This window comes from Aptenodytes patagonicus, chromosome Z, assembly GCF_965638725.1.
Source record: "Aptenodytes patagonicus chromosome Z, bAptPat1.pri.cur, whole genome shotgun sequence".
In the NCBI taxonomy this organism is placed as follows: Eukaryota; Metazoa; Chordata; class Aves; order Sphenisciformes; family Spheniscidae; genus Aptenodytes; species Aptenodytes patagonicus.
The window spans coordinates 27,659,501-27,680,298 of record NC_134982.1 but is presented as its reverse complement, the minus strand read 5'-3'; the positions used below and the strand labels follow the sequence as shown (position 1 = coordinate 27,680,298).

Here is a 20,798-nt window from a genome sequence, read left to right as displayed (position 1 = left end):
GCATGATTAGTGATCCGTTGCTATGGTAAATATGTGCAAATTGTGAAGGGGATTTTCTACATGACTTGTGTCCCTAGCTGTGTAATTTGTATGCTGATAATGTATGTATTATAAGGCAAGGATGAAAAATATGTTCTCTCCTAAAAACACTCTTTCTTTCACACCAGAAGCACACAAATACAGCTGTTTTCAGCCTATATTCTGTGTGTCAGTTAGCAAACAGACTTCCTACAGCATGAGTTTGATTTTTAGAACAGCTCCTAATCCTACCTGATCTTGTGTGAGCAGTTCCTTAAGTGTTCAGTTGAAGTTGTCGAAACTACCTTTTATATTTACATAATTAGGGACAATTTATTGGGTAAAAATTGTGATGTTTGAATCAGGTTTTTTTCCCCTATCCAGCCCTGTTCATACTTGTTTGTCTGTTGTTCCTTTCAGTTTTGAAAGGATATGGGTTAACTCCCTTTTGTTGTACATCAAAGGAGAAATAATGAATAAAACTGTGTTATGTTAATTGTTTGTCCCTGAAGAGCGATAATTAAGGCAGTTGCATTTCAGACAGTTCATTACAATTAAAAGTGTGTGCAGCTAGGATGGCCTGATGAGAGTGGCAATGACGTTTGATCACCTACCCACCTACTCTGGGTGGCTGCTGATTGAATTTGAACATGAGTTAGAAGAGACTCATCATCTGGCAGCTGGTTTTGTCCTAACTATCAGTCCTACGCAGTTAACTGTTGACTATCTGTTGATAATCACTCCATCTATTAAGAAAGTTGTGCTACTGCATCAGCTGTTTTACAGTCTGTAGTTCAATCTTCCCACTTTCAAAGTAGACTCAGTCTTTCATATAGCAGAAGTGTCTGTTAAGATTTGCACCACGCAGAGGACTATTTTGTATGTTTAATGTATTGACACTGTTTTGCATGCTTTGCAGGTTTTGCTGATCTTTGCAAAAGAAGACAACCAAAGTGATGGTTTCTGGTGGGCTTGTGACAGAGCTGGATACAGGTGCAATATTGCCCGGACTCCAGAGTCAGCGCTTGAATGTTTTCTTGATAAGCACCAGGAAATAATTGTTATAGATCACAGGAACTCCAGATATTTTGATGCAGAAGATATCTGCAGGTAACCTAAAGGACCTTATGCTTCTCTTGAACTTCAGAATATATTGTACAAAACCAAACCTTCTAATTTTCTAAAACAAAAATTAGCGGGGGGGGGGGAATCCCCAAAACTATAGTAAAATAGAAGTTTGGGGATTGAGGCCAGGAGGTTTGCATACATCTGTAAGAGGAGAACTATATGAAAAATATACTTTTGGCAAAGTTGAACTGTTGAATTATCTCTTTAGGTCATGGTCTTCTATCAGAGCATAAGCCAGAGCTGTTGTGAAATTATTCCCTGCCCTCTGTGCCTGCTTCTTCCCTGGGAGAAGCAGCAAAGTCTGCTGCAGCAAAGTCTGCTGCAGCAAAGCCTGAAGCTGCAGGGCTTCAAAGGAATGTGTTTGTTTGTCCAGTGGGTCAGGCACTGCCAGCTCTTCACAAAAGTTCACATCACTCTTCTGGTCCATATGACTCGGTCTTAGCAGCTCTAAGGTTGCAAGCACTTAGTATTGGGATTCTTTGCTAAAATACACTGTTTCAGCTGAAGCATACATTTTGTACCATACACCATACTGTGCTTCTCAGTCCATTGTGAGCTGAAATTTGTTATGTTTATGACAAGGAGCATTTTAAAGCTCAAATACATGTGCTGATGGAAGTTCTTCTAAAAGACCAACAAATAAATATAAAGCCTGTTTATTCAGGACAGTGTGACATGATTGAAAAAAGATATCTTTAGTCCGCAAAAGGTGAATGGAATGTTCTTCTGATAGTTGGTCATATTTTTTTCAGTTTCTCAATAATATGTAGAGTGGTAAAATTTTGCTTACTCAGCATTTCATAAATGATAGTCTATCATATACATTTGCTATACCCTCTTTTCTTACTTGCATGCCCCAAAAGCACTTCCCACCCTCTAAAGAAAATTTTACAATATCTAGAAGGACAATGGTAAATACGGGGAAAAAGTGGTGGACAGTTTTGTCTAAGTTAGCTAATGGGTATTGAAAATGCATTGTATAGACTGACCTTTCTCATCCCATGCATTCAGGGCAGTCTGCCCCAAATAAGCTAAGTAAACAGGGCAAACCTTTGCTAGGCTATAAGAGTGGATTTGAAGAGCTGCTGTCCATGCCCTGTGTTTTTGGAGCTCTTGCCTCTTCACTGCGGTGAGCAAAATCTGAGGAATCTGGTAGCAAAATGGAAATGGATTGTCTGAGTGGGGATAGGTAGGTTTTGGCAGTGTGATATCCTATTTTCTAGCCTCAATGGTGTCTTTTAGTCCTGGTTTTCATTTATATTGTCTGTGAAGATACTCAGAGTAACGTTGAGAAAGCATGTGGTGTAACTGAGAAATTTTTGTTTCCTCAGGACTATTCGTGCCACAAAACCATCAGAACACACTGTAATACTTGCTGTGGTTCCACGCATGTAAGTATTACTATTTTGTGAAATATTTTTATTTTACTTTATAAGAATGTTATGTATAATAGTTATCCAATAACAGAAAGTATCTTACTAGCAAGCCTCGTAGACTATGTTTAATATTATTTTACCTGAAATGGGTTAGTGATGTTTTATCTGGCCTGTTTAAGCATTTAATAACTTTCCATTTATACAGACTAGTACTAACCCTATCACCTTCAGAGGATCATAATGTAATGGCTTGAATACTAAGAAAAAATAGAAAGCTATGTGTTGGTTTCTAAAAGAAAAAGAAATAGAAAGCTGTGTATTACTTTCTAAAAGAAATAACTAGATCAAATAACACACTGTGGTTATTAGGGAACTGGGTAATGGAGTACACTTCAATCCCATTGGTACTAAACTCACCAGAATGTTGTCCTGAAATCCTTATTCAGTAATTCATACCCTATGTTTTCAGGTAGAATTCTTACTGACTTAAATACATTGTTTATCAAATACCTTCGAAAAAGAGACCTTTCCTGTCTTTGTTAAAACTCCTGCACACTACTGAATCCATTCTAATTTTATTCATTTCCTAGCTCAATTAAAATATTAGGAAACAGAGTGGCAGGAGAAGAACTATTCCTGCCAAGATTAGAAAATAGACTAAGTTTGTTGCTGAGAAAGACTTTACAACTTGCTTCACCTTTTACTTAATAACATTTTTCTAGATCCTTTCTCATAGGATATGACAGGATGTCTTTTATCCTCTTCATGCTTTCTTTCTGTAATACCCTTGTGTGTCTGTGAAGAGACACAGGACTTCTTTTAGAATGTCTGTCAGGTTTGCTGTAGGAATAACTACCAGGTTGTAGTAATAGCTGCAAATATGTATAAAAGAAGACTATAGCATCAACTCCTGTAATAGTATGATCGTATGTATGCATTTTATGCAAGAGTGTTCTCACTGCATTCGTTATATTTAGGTAATTATGTCAAATTGATACCATCTAATTCTTAAATGTTGTGTGACCATACATTTTGTTTTGTAGATCTACTGACCAAGAAGAGACTTCTGTTCTTCCCCTTCTTAATGCAGGCTTTAATAGGGTATGTATAAATTACATATTAAATATAGTAACCATGATTGCTTCGTAAATTACAGACACTTCTACTTCCTCAAACTGAAAAATATACTTTTCCTTCTGTCAAAAATTTACTGATGAGAAACCAGTGACAGTTGATTGGGTATTCTTTTCTTTTCAACAACGTATCCAAGAAGCATATGAAATAATCTGTGATCTAGCTAATCCTTCCAGAATAAACAGGAGTACTGAGATTAACTTCTTGTGGTCTGGGTGGGTGGTGGGTGGGTTTTGTTTATGACTTCATTAAAAAAACAATGATGGGGGACCCTGATTAACATGCACTGCGTATCTCAGCATGCTGACTAGTCACCCAGACATTTCTGTGTGCCTCAGACTGCTAGGATTCCTCTTCTAAAGGGACTGCAAGCCTAGTCCAGCTCTTCCTGATGTGAAGAATTTTTTTTTTCATGAGGTCTGTTGTGTTGGCTTGCACCCATTCTTCTCAGGACGGCGTTAGAGGCTCTCCTGTACAGGCAGCAGGAGGAAAGATAACTGTTCGTGCTGTTTCTCAAAACAACTTCGTAGGAGAGAACAGAAAGGCAGGAGTTCTCAGCTCTGAAAATCTAGGTTCAGTCACTTACCCTCCTCCAACCTTTGTGTGAGTGGCTTTGGATGGATATTAATGTTATGTTAATGTAATATAAATCAGCTGTAATGTTGAAGTTAGCCGTTCATAAGGAAGGTTATGTATTGAAGAGATAGAAGCACATCAGTGGACACTGTAGTTAGGAAGAATTAACTATATATAGTTAGAACAATTAACTGTAGTAAGGAAAATCGGAGAAGGAGGGGAATTAGCCCAGGCAGAATCTCATGCTAATATGCTCATACTGGGTCTGGTATCTGAGCTAACTCGTATTTAACGCGAGTTTCTTTACCAAGCAGAACATGCACCTGAGTCACCATTTGCAGATCATCTCCAAAAAGAGGTAATTGACCTTGTCTCTCCTACAAGTGTACTGTGGGGACAAAAGCATTAAAGGCAAAAGCATTTCTGAAGCACTTAGATGTTCTGAAAATTGGAAAAGTGAGGGCTAAGAGAAAGGTCAGCCCAAGAATGCCAGTGTTTTCTTAGTGTAGTTTTCTCCCTCTCGCTCTCAAAAAGAAAAAAGGGTTTAATATTTTTCACAGAAATCTTTATTTCTTCTCAAGTCTTGTGTTTCATTTAAAGACAATGCAGGACAATATGTTTTATGGGCTAGGTTATAACTATAGGTATAGTACTGAGCCAGAGGAGACACTGTGCGGCTCTGAGACACATCTCAGTGGCACACTGTCTGCATAGGAAAGTAAAACCTTTTTGTACCTAACAGCTGCTCTAATCATTCCCTCTAGCTGTCCCAAATTTATCAGAGCATTTGCATAATATAGTAATTCCCTATTGGAATTATTTTCAAGCCTTTAAAACACATCTGATGTCAAAGACCCTATTTTTGCAGTGGGGAGGACACAGAATTATTTCTGCTTGGATGGGGATCAGTAGGGTCTAAATCCATTAATACAAAAAAACCACACACACATACACAAAGATTTAAAAATACCCTTCTTCAAATAGAGAGACAGTGTTTGCAGGGAATCTCTTCCTCAGCAGCAAAAAGGAGGAAAATCATATCTGTTCAAATTATAAGTTTCTCCTCACTATTTTTATTTTTACAGTCCAACATTTCTGGTAGCTTTATTTTGCATTATCACTAGTCATCATATCAGCATTTGTCATATTTTTGCTCATCTTCTGCCTCCTCTTCCCTTGACAAAACACTGAATGCTCCGTCTGGTGGTGGCTGTCTTCTAAATGCATCTCCAACTTGCTTAGTAAAGAGTCTGAGCTTCTAGCCAATTATTCTGTCACCTTTTTGTAGAGTTTTGTACACAAAACCAGACTTTCTACATCAGGTTTGGATCTAAAGATTCCAAAAAACTCCTTTAATCTTTTTGGGGGGATACTCTTGTAAATAACCTTTTTTTTTTCTTTCATGCAGTGAATAGCTGATTATTCCACTTTAAAATGTTCTGTTGCCTTCATGTGTACTTATGTTAGAGTGATATCCTTCTATGTACCTTCATTTGTATCTATAAAATATATTGTAAGTAGTCCTCAAGAAATCACTTTTCATTTCTTCTAATGAAACCAGTGATGATTGATCACTGTCCAGATCTGGATCACTATGATCACTAAAAGAACTTATGAACAGAGAGAGATTTTGGGAGTCTTTTCTGTTCATTTTATGAATTCCTTTGGCAGTTTTTTTTATGCTGAGTTTTTTCTGGTTTTTCTTCCTCCTTCTCAAGAAAGTCTATTTTATTACATCATCTGATATTTTTTTTCCCTGTATCATTAACAGCTTTTGTGTTTGTATATTAATGGTGGTGTTAATGCAGTACATTTATTATGCTGATTTCTTTTTTCCTCTCAGTGTCATAAATCTAATAGTGATGGCCTACTTAGGATGGACTAATTTAAATAAGTGATTTGGCTACCTGACTGATTTTTAACAGTTATTTAAATTAGCAAACAGGGGACCTTAATGTTTGCAGTTACTCAATTACAATCTTGTCTTGTATTTTGAACTTTAGTTCTTTTCCTAAACAAATGTTGATTCTTATTGATCAGTTACTATTAAAACTTTCTGGTTTGCAACAAAATAAACCTTTAATATTAAACCTAGTAATTCTTTCTGAGCAAGAAGAATGATGCATTCCTACTAGCTGATGACTCTTGTGGCTTGGGTCAAGTTCTGTATAGGACAACAGTGGAATCCAATTATAATGAAGTAGAATGTAATTTAAGAGTATATGTTAGTTAAATCATAGAATAGTTTGGATTGGAAGGGACCTCTAAAGGTCATCTAGTCCAACCCCCCTGCAATGACCAGGGACATCTTCAACTAGATCAGGTTGCTCAGAGCCCCGTCCAACCTGACCTGGAATGTTTCCAGGGGTGGGGCATCCACCACCTCTCTGGGCAACCTCTGCCAGTGCTTCACTACCCTCAGCATAAAAAATTTCTTCCTTATATCTAGTCTAAATCTACTCTCTTTTAGTTTAAAACCATTACCCCTTCTCCTGTCGCTACAGCCCTACTAAAAAGTCTGTCCCCATCTTTCTTATAAGCCCCCTTTAAGTACTGATAGGCTGCAATAAGGTCTCCCCAAAGCCTTCTCTTCTCCAGGCTGAACAACCCCAACTCTCTCAGCCTTTCCCCATAGGAGAGGTGTTCCATCCCCCTGATCATTTTTGTGACCCTCCTCTGGACCCGCTCCAGCAGGTCCACATCTTTCCCGTGCTGAGGACTCCAGAGCTGGACGCAGTACTCCAGGTGGGGTCCCACCAGAGCAGAGTAGAGGGGCAGAATCACCTCCCTCGACCTGCTGGCCACGCTTCTTTTGATGCAGCCCAGGACATGGTTGGCCTTCTGGGCTGCGAGCGCACATTGCTGGCTCACGTCCAGCTTTTCATGCACCAGTACCCCCAAGTACTTCTCGGCAGGGCTGCTCTCAATCCCTTCATCCCCCAGCATGTATTGATACTGGGGATTACTCCGACCCCGGTGCAGGATCTTTTCCAACCAATTCGTCATCCACCAAATAGTCCATCCATCAAATCCATCTCTCTCCAATTTAGAGAGAAGGATGTTGTGGGGGACCATGTGAAAGGCCTTACAGAAGTCCAGATAGACGACATCAGTAGCTCTTCCCTTGTCTACTGATGTAGTCACTCCATCACAGAAAGCCACTAGGTTGGTCAGGCAGGACTTGCCCTTGGTGAAGCCATGCTGGCTGTCTCAAATCACCTCCTTGTCCTCCACATGCCTTAGCATAGCTTCTAGGAGGATCTATTCCATAATCTTCCCAGGCACAGAGGTGAAGCTGACAGGTCGGTAGTTCCCAGGGTCCTCCTTTCTACTCTTTTTAAAAATGGGTGCATGTTTCCCTTTTTCCAGTCACCAGGAACTTCACCTGACTGCCATGACTTTTCAAGTATCATGGAGAGTGGCTTGGGAACTATATCAGCCAATTTCCTCAGGACTCATCCTGAGGATGCATCCTCAGGGATGCATCTCATCAGGTGCCATAGACTTATGTATGTTCAGGTTCCTCAGGTGGTCTCAAACCTGATCTTCCCTTACAGTGGGAGGGACTTTGCTCCTCCAGTCCCTGTCTTGTGGTCCATCCACTTGAGAGGTGTGGGAAGAGAGATTGCCGGTGAAGACTGAGGCAAAAATGTTGTTGAGTACCTCAGCCTTCTCCTTGGCTGTTGTTACCAGTTTGCCAGTCGTGTTCATGGGGGGGGGTACGCTTTCTTTGACCTTCCTTTTCTGGCTGACATACCTGTAAAAGCCCTTCTTATTAATCTTTGTGTCCCTTGCCAAGTTCAGCTCCAGCCATGCATTGGCCTTCCTGACCCCATCCCTACACAACCAGGCAACGTCCCTGTACTTTTCCCAGGATACCTGTCCCTGCTTCCACTGCCTGTGCATTTCCTTCTTGCCTTTTAGTTTGACCAGCAGGTCTCGACTCATCCATGCCAGACTCTTGCCTTCCTTTCCTGATTTCTTACACCTGGGGATCGAGAGCTCTCACACTCTATGGAAAGAGTCCTTAAAGACCTGCCAGCTCTCTTCTGCTCCCTTGTCCTTGAGGGCAGTTTCCCAGGGGGTTCCATTCACTAACTCCTTGAAGAGCTGGGAGTTTTCTGTCCTAAAACTCAGGGTCCTGACTTTACTCTTCGCCTGACCCATATCCCTCAGGACTGTGAACTCCACCTATGCATGGTCACTGCAGCCCAGGCTGCCTCCAGTCTTGACATCACCGATTAGCTCTTGCATTGGTGACCATCAGGTCTAGTATCGCATCCCCTCTGGTAGGGCTGTCTATTACCTGGCTTAAGAAGTTATCCTCAATGCATTCCAGGAGTCTCCTGGTTTGCCTACAGCTCACCGTGCTACTTTTCCAGCAGATGTCGAGGTGGTTGAAGTCCCCAGTCAAAATGTACTGTATAAATACTAAACTTTATTAGAAGAAAGTATTGTTGTTTGCCTTCTATTATTTGAGTTAATAGATCTTCATCTTCTTGTGCCTCGTTTCAATGCACAGATTAGAAAAAGGAAATGTTTCCTGCTTTTTTCAGATCACAGTTGATTTCTCAGCTTTGAGTGAGCCAATGAATGAATTGCATTAGCACTATAAACTTAAAGAGATTCTGTGCATCTGCAGAAGACTATACAACGGTTAAGAGCAGATTTAGCACATCAACAAGTTGCAGTTCTTGGTTCTTAGCCAAACAATTGCACTGAGATAGTGGTTGATTTTTTTTCTCAGTAAACAGCAGTGGTTAAATTTTGTCAGTAAACAGCACTACTTTAAAATTCATTTTATAAAAAGCTTTAGTATGTTCTAGTAAGTTTAGTTTGTAAAATAGGTTGCCATCATTCTTAAATTGTACATTATTGATAGATTTGTTTTTATATTGTTTTAAATTTATCACAAGCTTATTTGAATATTTAAAAGAGCACCCTAAAACTGAAAATCTAAATCTACAGTGCTGTAGAAGGCAAGTTTGTTTGTGGGCAGTTTATTATGCAAAAACTGAACATTTGCACCTTTGCTTCTGCCAACTTGATATTGCGCCTTTTGGTTTGCCATGCATTCACTTACTGTGTGAAGTGAGAGTTACAGAAACGTTTTAAGAACTTAACATTAAGGAGTGAAGCAGACCCATATCAACAGTTATTTTTAATTTTACTTTTTTTACATTTTGCTGGCAACTTGGGATTAAACTGTTGGTCCCCAAAACACAATTTTTCATACAGGAGAGAAGTGTAAATTTCTTAAAAGCCATTTTTTGTTCCTTGGAGGTTTGAGTGCTGCCTCTTGACTCTGCATGCAGCTGTGCTGTGAGAACTAGTGACAGCACAGGGTATTTTCTGTGAAAAGTGGAGTCGGTGTATGTATTTCTAAAGGAGTGATTTAGCTCTTCATAGCAGAAGTTTAGTAATGAGCAGTAAACTTTAACTGAAGTCAGAGAATCTACTTGTTTTGTATCAACCTAAAATTTCTGATTTCAGCAGGACCAAGCACAAGACCTTTCAGCTTACTATCTTTGCCTAACAAAGAGACGACATCCTCTCCCATCTGGAGTATATAAAAGTTTGTTAACTGTTGTCAGCATGCTCCTTACTTTATATACTTTTCTGCACTTCTGAATTCACAATGACAGCTCAGTGAGATTACTTGTGGAGCAAAGTTACTTCATCTTCTGAGCTTCAGCTGCAATATTTGCTTGAAAACAAACGGAATGCCAAATATTATTAATTTTTTTTCTTTTTTTAGCATGGATGTTGTATGTCTCTAAGGTATTCCATTTCCATTCTGGATTAAGGATAGATGTTCAAAATGAAACATCAAGGCAATACCGTTTTTGTGTGAGACTGTGTTTGGGTTTTTTTAGATTATCTGTTTCTAACTGTGTTGCTAAAACCAAAAGGGAAAATTCACCATTGAAGTTTTAGCATATTTTTATACTTGCTTTCTATTTAAATAGATATGTTGTCTTAAGAACTAGAAAATAATTTCTGGGGAAAAGATGATTACTGAACACAAAAGGTACAGCTGAAGCTTTTTATTTCTACAGAATCACAGGATGGTTGAGGTTGGAAAGGACCTCCGGAGGTCACCTTGCCCAACCTCCCTGCTCAATCAGGGCCACCTAAAGCAGGTTGCCCAGGACGATGCCCACACAACTTTTTAAGATCTCCAAGGATGGAGATTCCACAACCTCCCTGGGCAACCTGTGCCAGTGCTCAGTCACCCTCACAGGAAAAAAAGTGTTTCCTGATGTTCAGAGGAAACCTCCTGTGTTTCCATTTGTGCCCATTGCCTCTGGTCCACTGGGCACCACTGGAAAGAGGCTGGCTCTGTCTTCTTACACTCTCTCTTCAGATATTTATATACCTTGATGAGATCCCTCCTTAAGCCTTCTCTTCTCCAGGCTGAGCAGTCCCAGCTCTCTCAGCCTTTCCTCACAGGAGAGATGCTTAATCACCTTTGTGGCCCTTTGCTGGACTCATGCCAGCTCTCTTTATAAGGTTAGAGTTTTAGATGCAGGAACAGAAATGACAGTTTAAAACCATTCCAATCTATTTCATGCACTCTTGATTTGTCTTCCAGCAATTCATGGAGAATAGCAGCATAACTGCTTGTTACAATGAACTGGTTCAAATAGAACATGGGGAAGTGCGATCTCAGTTCAAATTACGGTATGTAGAAGTGTAAGAAACTGCAAACATCCACCGCTTGGTCTACATAATTGTATCAGGTTACTTCCTGCTTCTTCCCAGCTACGCATATATGTGATTTGCATCTGTATGTTAACTAATATACTATACCCTTATTTCCTTCTTCTGTTATTTTGTAAAAGACAAATTTAAGTGCCTTAGTAACCAGTACCCTGAGAAAGCTTGGTCTGTGTATGTTTCATTCACTGGTGGTTTAAATGACGGCTTTCCTTAATGCAAAATGCAGTACATGTTCTTTATTCTGATGCTTGCTTGTATCCCATATGTCTTGAGGTGCCCATATTGAATTTGGCAATGTTCTAGCAGCCATTATAACCAGCAATACAGTCAGGGCAAGATCCTGTAGCAGAAATATTGCAGAACAACAACTTAGGCTCGTTTAATTGCAAGCAGCATTTTAAAAACCTGTCTTGTGTGTAAGGTTTATGGGCTGAAATTTACATGACGGTAAAACTTCACAAAGTCACACTTGATCTCATGTGTGTGAGATTTCATATCTGATAGCTTGAGCTGAACGCAATCTTGATCTGGCTCTTCATACCCTGAGTTTTTATTTTCTTGCTTGGGCAAGACTTCGCAGACCAGGAGCACAGTTTTTTATCTTAGTGAGAAATTAAATTACTTTCATTCCCTTATCACTTTTTCTTTAATGTGAATAATATTATATCTAATACAGGTGCCTTATACATGCACGTAAATATGTTTGCAATACAACTATATGAAAAAAAAGCCCTTGAAGTTGAGTGTCATGCAGAGAAGGTGTAGTTCCCTGGGTGTCATAAATTAATTCCAGTTCCATCTACAGAAAATACTATCACTTTTGTACAGGTTTCAATGTCTCTATTTAAGAAGTAGATTTTTCTAAGATTTTCTTTGCAAACCAATCCCAATGTAACTTCATGTTCAAGTAACTACGTGTTTGTGCATGCAGAATGCAATAACAGTAAAATTTTCAGGGACAAAAAAAAATAGAATTTGGGCTCACACAATTTTTAATAGGTGTTTTCCAAAACTCAGCACGAAAATAAAGCAGCTGTGACATTTTAGAAGCTGATTAGCTGTTATGGTGGTCCTGACTTGGTTTGCTGTTCAGTGGTAAATGCAACATGAAATGAGTGACTTCTGAATTAAGTCAGCATAGATCAGAAACATCAGTTTTATATAGAAAGATTGAGCTGTCGTTCATACACACAATGCTTATAGTTTATGTTTCATTTCAAGAACAAGATGCAAATACAGTTTGAGCATCTCTACATGAGTAGTATCAATTGAATTGAATGCAGAAAATTAAAACTCCAACACAGGAAGCATGATTCATATTGGCTACCCTATTTTTCTGCAAGTGTATCTATAGCCATCACCAAAAAAATCTTAAAATTCCTTAAAATTGGAAGGAAACAATGTCAGTCCCCAGCGGCATTTCATCTACTGACAGTTCTTTCATTCATATTGTTTATGGAAACAGCAGTATACCACCCACTTCCAATTCTGCTTGCTTTTGCTCTCTTGAATGTAGTTACATAAACTGTGAGCCTGCTTCCTTTTAATTTATGTAAATAATAACATTATATAAAAAGTATTCTGTGTTATCATGTGTTTTGTATATTGATAATACACATATATATTTTTGTGTGTGTATATATATTCACATCTCCTCTGAACATGACTGGTTTGGGAACCTTTGGCAGCATTGCAAAATACTATGAAAAAAAACTGTGATATTTTCGGGTTTGCTACTGCCACTGGCAGATGCAGTCCCAGAATAGTTAAGCAGTTTGAAGAGTTTAATAAATGCAGGCCCAGGATAGTTGAATAGTTAAATACTCCTCACCATGTAACAAGCACAAGTAACGCTTATAAGCAACATTTGTACTAAATTCTGAGGGCATGAAGTAGCCTTTTAAAAGATAAACTTTCTGAAAAGGAATATTGTGACTTGGGGAAGCTGGTATCTTGCAACAGAGGATTTCCGCCTACCTCTACCTGATTAGGCAGATGCCCTAGAAGAATTTGCCATTAAAAACTAAGCAGAATCAGTGTTTGGTAATACTATTCCATTATAATTTGTTTTCATCCATGTGGTTTAATTAAGTGGGGAAAAAAGAGTTGCCATGTATGTCTATCTCACTGGGTCTCTGATCTGTTTGCTGTCACGGTAGGTCTTCTGTACAGCTTTGTAAAAGTGAAAGGGAAGACAGAATATTTTCAGAAAGTTAGTCGATGGAATTAAAACCAGGATATTTCAGGTGTTCAGATACAAGAGAAATGTCGTGGAAAAGTAGGACCAGCCCAAGAAAGCAGTATATAAGGTCATGTCAGTGGTCAGAAGTATTTTTCCATTCCAAGCGGGGACTCCACTTCTCCATGTAGCTGCTTCTGGTTTGAAGCTTGGTTGGACATCTGTGGGAGGTGTGTATTAATCAAAGATGATATAGGCCTTTTAAACTTGTAATTTTGCTGGCTTGGTTGCCAGGTCAAGTGAAAATACTAAGGTTTGAATAGTGCAAACATAGCTGTGTGTTTTCTTACAGAAAGTTTATGTAATGACATTTGTTAGCAGCTGGTGTACCAGATGGGCATCTATCACTGAGATAAATTAGTTGTTTCACACAGCACAAAAGCACAGCCGGCACACAAGCCACTTTGGAGCCGGCTTGGACTGCTAGAAAATCATTTGTAAAATTGCATTGGGAGCTCCTTTTATTGTATGAGTTGAAATACTGCTGTCATCTTCTGTATACAACACTTTTTCCTAAAAATCATCCACGCGGCTGCATGTCTATTTCTCTGTGTATCTCTCTTTGGTTTTGAGTTACTTCTATGATAAGCAGAACTAGCAATTTCCTGTATTTCTTAATTCTCTAGTCATCGGTATTAATTCAAACCCCACTGTGCAGTCTGGGAGCAAGATGTTCCGTTTAGGTAATAACTGTATACAAGAGTGTTTATGCATGGTGCATTTATGCTCCCTGCAATGAGAGGTACATAGAAGATAATTAGTTTGTGTTTAGTCCAAATCAGAGATGAAGTACTGTCATCTATCAAAGCAAGTATGCCTGGCTTGTTTCTTTTAGTATGCGCTCTCTCTTTATGTATTCTTTTTTTCTTTCTATTATTAGGAGCCTATATTAATGTTAATCCCATCCTGTGTAAATCATAATTTAAGCAGCTTAAATTTTGTAACCCTGAAAAAAATGGGAAACGAAGATCATTTTGGCCCTTAATAAAGATCAGGATGTATGGAAATCAAGTCACTGAATTATTACTTGGAAGCAGGAAAATTGATATTTTTCTGACTAGGACTTTGGGATGGCTTAAATTGTTTCCCTTAATTATGTTGTATTACAACTTCTTTGATAGTGCCGATTTATTTGCTGTATTGAAAACTTTGTACGTATCTGCTGTGCTGATTTTTGTGTTCCCTATTTTTAATGATCACAAAACTTTCTATTCTGATGTAACAGCCATTTGTTATTTTTACTGCTAATTGTTAGTTCCTGCTCTCTAGAGCACATTTGGAGAAAGAAGTATACTATTAAGATGCTGCAGTACCCATGAGCAATTTTACAATGTGATCTGCAGTAAAAACACATTAAAAATAGGGACATCTGAAGGTGAATTTCCTGAAAAAAAATCATAATGGCGGTAGTGACATGGTTTAGTCAAAACAACATGCTGCTTTGTGATTCGCCTACCGATAAACACAATATAATAATGCATCTATAGTGAGCAAAATGTTCTAACAATAAAACTAACGTGAATCATTTGCTAATTTCAGGGCTTGTAATGCAGTGTTTACAGCATTAGACCATTGTCAGGAAGCTATAGAAATAACCAGTGAAGATCATGTCATTCAGGTAGGGGGAAAAAGAATTAACTATTTTGTAGAATTTGGAGAGACAAACCCCAAAGAGACCTTTGTTCAGTAGTTTCTGTTCTATTTCAGTATTTTAGTTTTATTGCCCATTAGAAAGACCTGTGCAATGAACTGCCTTATTTCTGGATGCTGCATATTGATGCCTACTGAATTTTTAAGGCTTTTCCTTCAGTAACTTTACTTAGATTGTAATTTTCAGTAAAGTAATGTTGCTTATGGTGAAACCAGCATGAAATCTGCAGCAGAACTAGATAACCTGTATGGTAAAGAGTTTTGTTCTCTTTCTGTGCCTTCTGATAACAGTTTACATATCGCCTTCTGCATTCAGCTCCTTACTTGAATAAAATGTTTCACCATTACACAGTATTTTTATAGGAAAAACATTGAATTGTAGGGATGTGTGGTTATGGCTTTAGATGTATAACCTGTAACACTTTGATAGTAATATGTGAGTAATTATCCTTTAAGTATGTTCTCTTTCATATTATCCTAAAGTACTTTCGTTTTGGCAGTATGTTAATCCAGCCTTTGAACGGATGATGGGGTATCACAAGGGAGAGCTTATTGGCAAGGAACTTACTGAACTACCAAAAAGCGACAAAAACTGTGTGGATCTTTTAGACACTATCAACACGTTTATTAAAAAAGGAAAGGTAAGCAAATAAAATAAATTCACGCAAAATTGCTTTAGATTTCTATTCTGATTTATTTTTAATGTTCTAGGTTTAAGAACACAAGATGTGGTTTTCATAAGTGCACATATAAGACCAGAATTCTTCTCCTCAGATGTCTTAGGAGCACAACAGCCCATGCCTCAGACAAGTGTCTCCAGATTTCCTTAGCTTTGCTTTTAGGATCTGACTGAACTCCTCTACTGATCTGTTGGCTTAAAATCAACATAAGAACGTTTTCTGTGTTTCTGTTTTGCTTACAGCCCATGGAGCTTTTGTTAGTTGGAACATAAGAGTTTGTCCCTCAGTCAGTCTCTCCAGTGGTTGCACCATCCAACCAAAAGGTTTAACTGTTCTGTCACAACTGCAGAGCTTTCATTGACTGCATGCTTTAAGCACCATGTGGCATAATCAGTTGTGACCAAAATACATCAGCACCCAGTGGGGTTTGTTTTTCTAACTATAGTTAGAATATCTGCAGTGCACTGTGAACTCCTGTCATGGTGGTGACGGGCTGCAAAAGCGCTACGTGTTCCTGGCAATATGTTCCCCTAATCCCATCTCCCATGGGTTGCAGAAGTACCTCTCACACTTCCCTGTCTCACCCTCTGCTTCATTAACTTTGGGGAGTTCTTGAACCTTTGAGTCACTTCCAACAATGATCTGAGTTTTGGGGGTCACTGTCTGAAGTTGTTTGCAGGTTCACCTTGGTTCATTAGCAGTACCTGCAGACCACTCTTGCTTTGCTCCTCCTCGTTTATATAGGCTGCCCAGCTGCTATCACTGCCTGCTTGAAGGCCCTGTGTGTCTTCTGCATCCACCCACCTTTGTCTGTGACTGAGAAGGTATCTTCCACCCATTTCCCAACTTCATCCTACTCTGCTGCCAAGTAGTTCCCTCCTTAAAATCTCTCTTCTTTGAGGTGGTAAGGAGAGAGAAGCCTTCTGCTTTATCTTCCTTTCTTCTCCAATCTGTACCAGAGGAAATCTTTTATTGCTGCATCAGTGGACTGCTTGAAGATGGTGCATATATGGCTCTTGGTTAGCCTGCAGTCTTCTTGATGCTTTCCTGTAGCAGTGGGGATGGAAGGAAAATTAGTGGCTAGTCAGAGAAATGGGCATTTGCATGGAAGAACGGGATAAAAGATGCCATGAAGAAATTGTTTCTTCCTTTTGCTGATCTAGAAACATGAGTGAGAATAGGCTGTTGTTACCTGAAGTTAGTTGAAGGACATCCTTAGGTCAAGGGATTCTGAAATTTAGCATACATATTGCTTGACGACTGACAAATTTAAAGCTGGGTGGTGCTCAGTGCAGAGTTTGGTTCTGCTGCTCCCAAGGGAGATATTCTCTGGATGTGTTGCAGCCACCACTGCTTACGGTGGTACCTAGCAAGAATGTTTGTAGCCCCTCAATGTAGATGATTCCTAAAGTTCTTTGTAAAAATTATATACTCTCTCACAAGAGAAACATATTTACACTGTCCTCATGTTAGCAAATGCCTGTTAAAGGTGCCACTCTGTATTTATACTATTTTAAAAAATACAACCATGAAATAATATGTAATTATTTACTCCGTAAGGATATGTAATAGTAAATAATATTTGACTGCAAGCTATGTATTCTTAGATGCTGTCTCTGTTGTGTGTGTTTGCTTAGGAATGGCAAGGAGTTTACTATGCAAGAAGAAAATCAGGAGACAGTATCCAGCAGCATGTGAAGATAACGCCTGTGATTGGTCAAGGAGGGTAACTAACTTGTCCAGAACATAATTGCTTTGTGGTTTTTAGGGCCTTGTCTCTGCTTTTCCCATCTGTAAGTTTGACATGAACCTCTCTGTATTTAGTAACAGGGTGATGATATAACTGCTGACTTCAAGGAATGTGGAAAGAATAAGCAAAGTTGAGAAGTTCATGTTCTTTGCTGATATTTGTTCATTTTGTTGTCATCATATGCTGGCTAAAAGAACTGTAAAGTCATAACAGTTAACAGTGTTACTGCTATAGGTACCTGCAAGCTGATGTTTAGGTTCATGTTAGCATGCATTTCTTTATGAAGTTATTCTACAGTATCCAAACTGTTACCCGGTCAGCTGGAAGGATCAGCAGCTGGGCGATCCCCTTGTTTGTGTGCGTGCTTGTATGTGCTCACACCTTTGTGGTGTAGTATGGGCACGTTGCCAAATTCTGCTCCCAGATGTGCAGGTGAATTCCTGCAGGAGCAAAAGGATCAGGTGTCCCGGGACAAAAACTTAGCTGTAATGCTGAAGGAGTGCTTGTTGCCCAGTTGTCTGTTTGGTGTTGGGTTTGGTATCTTGTTTCATGAGGGCATGGAGACCTCTGCTTTGGAAAATAGCAGTGTATCACTTCACTTCTCTCTTTACCATTTGATATGGTAACAAGTGATTATTTCTGTTGCTAGGAAAATAAGGCACTTTGTGTCCCTCAAAAGGCTGCATTGTACCAATGAAAACAACAAACAGGTATCGTATTTCTTGCATGTCATAATTTTCATCACTTTTAGTAAACTGATTTTTTTAGTTTAGAAATTGATATTGTTCCAAGAGGATGTGATCTATATTGTCAACAAGATTCTCACTGATTGTTGGAGCAAGCAAGAAAACTTCAACATTTGCATGGCTATTCTCCTTTTGTAGAACTGCTGAGTAAAGAAAGAAACACTTTAATTGTCTGGAGCATGGATGTGGCAGTTGAGTCTGTGATACTGTGGAGCAACACAGACCATAGTCCAAAGGGAGTTCAGGGGCTTTTTTCTAGAGCTGCTCTTGCCAGTCTGATCTGGTGTACTTATGTCTGACAATGACCTATGCTCAGCTGTCACAAGGTTTGCCAACGTGTGGTTCTTGAATAAAGTGTAGCCTTCACACAGGACCTGAGACATTTCATGCTCATCAGAACACGTGTCGTGGAGGGGTGTAACCCAAGCCATAACTCAAGTAAACCAGCAGTAGCAGTTGACCCCAGTCTCTGCAGTCCAGGCACATATCCACCCGAGCAAGTCCTGCAACAAAGCTGGTGGCATGGGGAGCTCTTTGTTGTCATCTGCTCCTGGTTCCCTCCCTCTGAAAGTGTCTGAAGCAAATGATGGTATCGCATGCTTTGCCTCAAAAATACTCTAGTACATGGCCTGTAGAGTAAAGAAGTGTGGACTCTTGTAAGCAAAGGAATTAAATCTATCTTTAGCCTGTGGTCTGTAGGGGTGAGATAGAAAGTGGGGAGCATAGGAAGTAGCTGGCAACATTTTAGACTGAGGATGTGCTTGGGAAACATGATGTGTTTCCATGTTCTTTAGGGGAGGGATTATGTATCTTGGTTTATTTAGAATTTTAGTGTGCTTTTATCCATGATGTGGGTAAAGACACTTGCGCATAAAAGGTATTTAGAAAGTCACCACTATTTCTAGTTGCCCCTTCTTCAGTATAACAATACTGAATATTAACACATTATTGGAAAACTTCTACTATTGGAAGAAGTTCATAGCTGGTATTCTGTAAAATTTGACCATTGAAACCATCCCCCTTGCACAAGTTTTTGTGGTGGCAGGTAGTAATAAGTCAAGGGAGAAATCTGCACAACTTTTGGAAGAACTTTGAAGGTCTATCACTGAAAAACAAGGCTCAAAGTGTTTTAAACTGACCTCATCTTTGAAGTAAAACATGGATTTTAGTATTAGCAGGAAAGTATCATTTAAGGTAGCAGGATGTTTTAAAGTGCTCAGGCTAGAGTGCAAGATAGTTTTATAATAGAAGCAGTGCTAAAATTACATGTATTTATTTTTCATTCATTATTTAAATGTCATCGTTACTGTTTCATTTATAGCTGCTTGGATGTTGATTTGAAAGTGAGATACAATTTGATGTTTTTTCTATAATATACACACAGCTGAAAGACTGGTACAGGGAAGTGTGGATGTGATACTCTTAGTGCAAGACAATCAGTACAAAACAATTACAAACTTGCAGCCATTTGTAAAAAGCAGCAGTAGGAATATAGATAAAAGTCTTTCTCTCTTCTGTTTGTCATTGCCCCGTTCATTGGGCTGCCTAAGCCAGTAAGCCTAAGAAACAAATTTTAATAAAGGACTTCTGTCCAAGGCCACATTCATATTCCCTGTACTGCTGGCACTGTTGGAAAGCACCATCAATTCATGTTTTTTAGTATTGGTTCATGAGCAGTTATTGGTAAATAAAGTACTAACGTGACAAGCTATAGGTCTGGGGAGCTTTACACATTTGGTGAGCCCAGGGAATACGGCCTTTGAAGGGTTCTCCACAGATGTAGAGATTTACCACAAAGGTTAAAGACCACAGCCTAACAAAAAGTATGGTCTGTGGAAATTTAAGATCCATTGGGGAAAAAACAAGGTGCATCCCACAGAACTAGGTAATTATTCTGTTTCACTTCTGTCGTAGAAATATCTCCTGCCTCTAGTAGAGCACCAGGTGCTCTTGCATTGCATGAAAAATTCACACAGTGTCTTGGAATTTTGGGGGTTTGTGTTGGCTTTTTTTTTTCATTTTATATGGGCAGTGATGGTGATGTACAGGAATATCTATATTATACTCATAAGACTTCTTAGAGTTATTTTTGAAGCAATAGTAATATGATGGTATCAATCCTGATCAACATTTGGACACTGCAGTTTTCCTAAAATCCATGCCTGAATACTTGCAGCAGTAGAACATTTCTCTGCCCTAAAAAAATACTTGGTTTCTTTTCAAGCCACAGATAGTTCTTTATGGAAGGATAAAAGTAAATCAGACACTGTATGCAGACTGAGAAACATCCTTACATTATTATGCATTGTTTCACCTTAAAAAATGTAGACATTGTTGTGGTTTAAGCCGGCAGGCAGCTAAGCACCACACAGCTGTTCGCTCACTTCCCCCACACAGTGGGATGGGGAAAAGAATTGGAAAAAAAAAAAGTAAAATTTGTGGGTTGAGATAAAGACAGTTGAATAGGACAAAAAAGGAAGGGAAAATTAATAATAATAATAATGATGATGATGATGAAAGAATATACAAAATAAGTGATGCACAATGTAATTGCTCACCACCCGCTGACCGATGCCCAGCCAGTTCCCGAGCAGCAGTCACCGCCCCCCAGCCAACTCCCCCCAGTTTATATACTGAGCATGACGTCACATGGTATGGAACAGCCCTTTGGCCAGTTTGGGTCAGCTGTCCTGGCTGTGCCCCCTCCCAGCTTCTCGCTGGCAGGGCATGAGAAGCTGAAAAGTCCTTGACTAGTGTAAGCACTACTTCGCAACAACT

General features: G+C 39.1%; 1 protein-coding gene across 2 annotated transcripts in view; it reads left to right on the top strand.

Annotated features, from left to right (window-relative positions):
* PDE8B (phosphodiesterase 8B) overlaps nt 1–20,798 on the top strand; it is an 88,513-nt gene that overhangs the window by 40,959 nt on the left and 26,756 nt on the right. For both annotated transcript variants that reach the window (XM_076363237.1, XM_076363238.1), the window contains exons 3-10: nt 938–1,128; nt 2,478–2,537; nt 3,566–3,623; nt 10,828–10,916; nt 14,734–14,812; nt 15,345–15,485; nt 17,162–17,250; nt 17,924–17,984. In XM_076363237.1, coding sequence (XP_076219352.1) covers nt 938–1,128; nt 2,478–2,537; nt 3,566–3,623; nt 10,828–10,916; nt 14,734–14,812; nt 15,345–15,485; nt 17,162–17,250; nt 17,924–17,984 — 768 coding nt within the window. The remainder of the gene's footprint in view (nt 1–937; nt 1,129–2,477; nt 2,538–3,565; nt 3,624–10,827; nt 10,917–14,733; nt 14,813–15,344; nt 15,486–17,161; nt 17,251–17,923; nt 17,985–20,798) is intronic.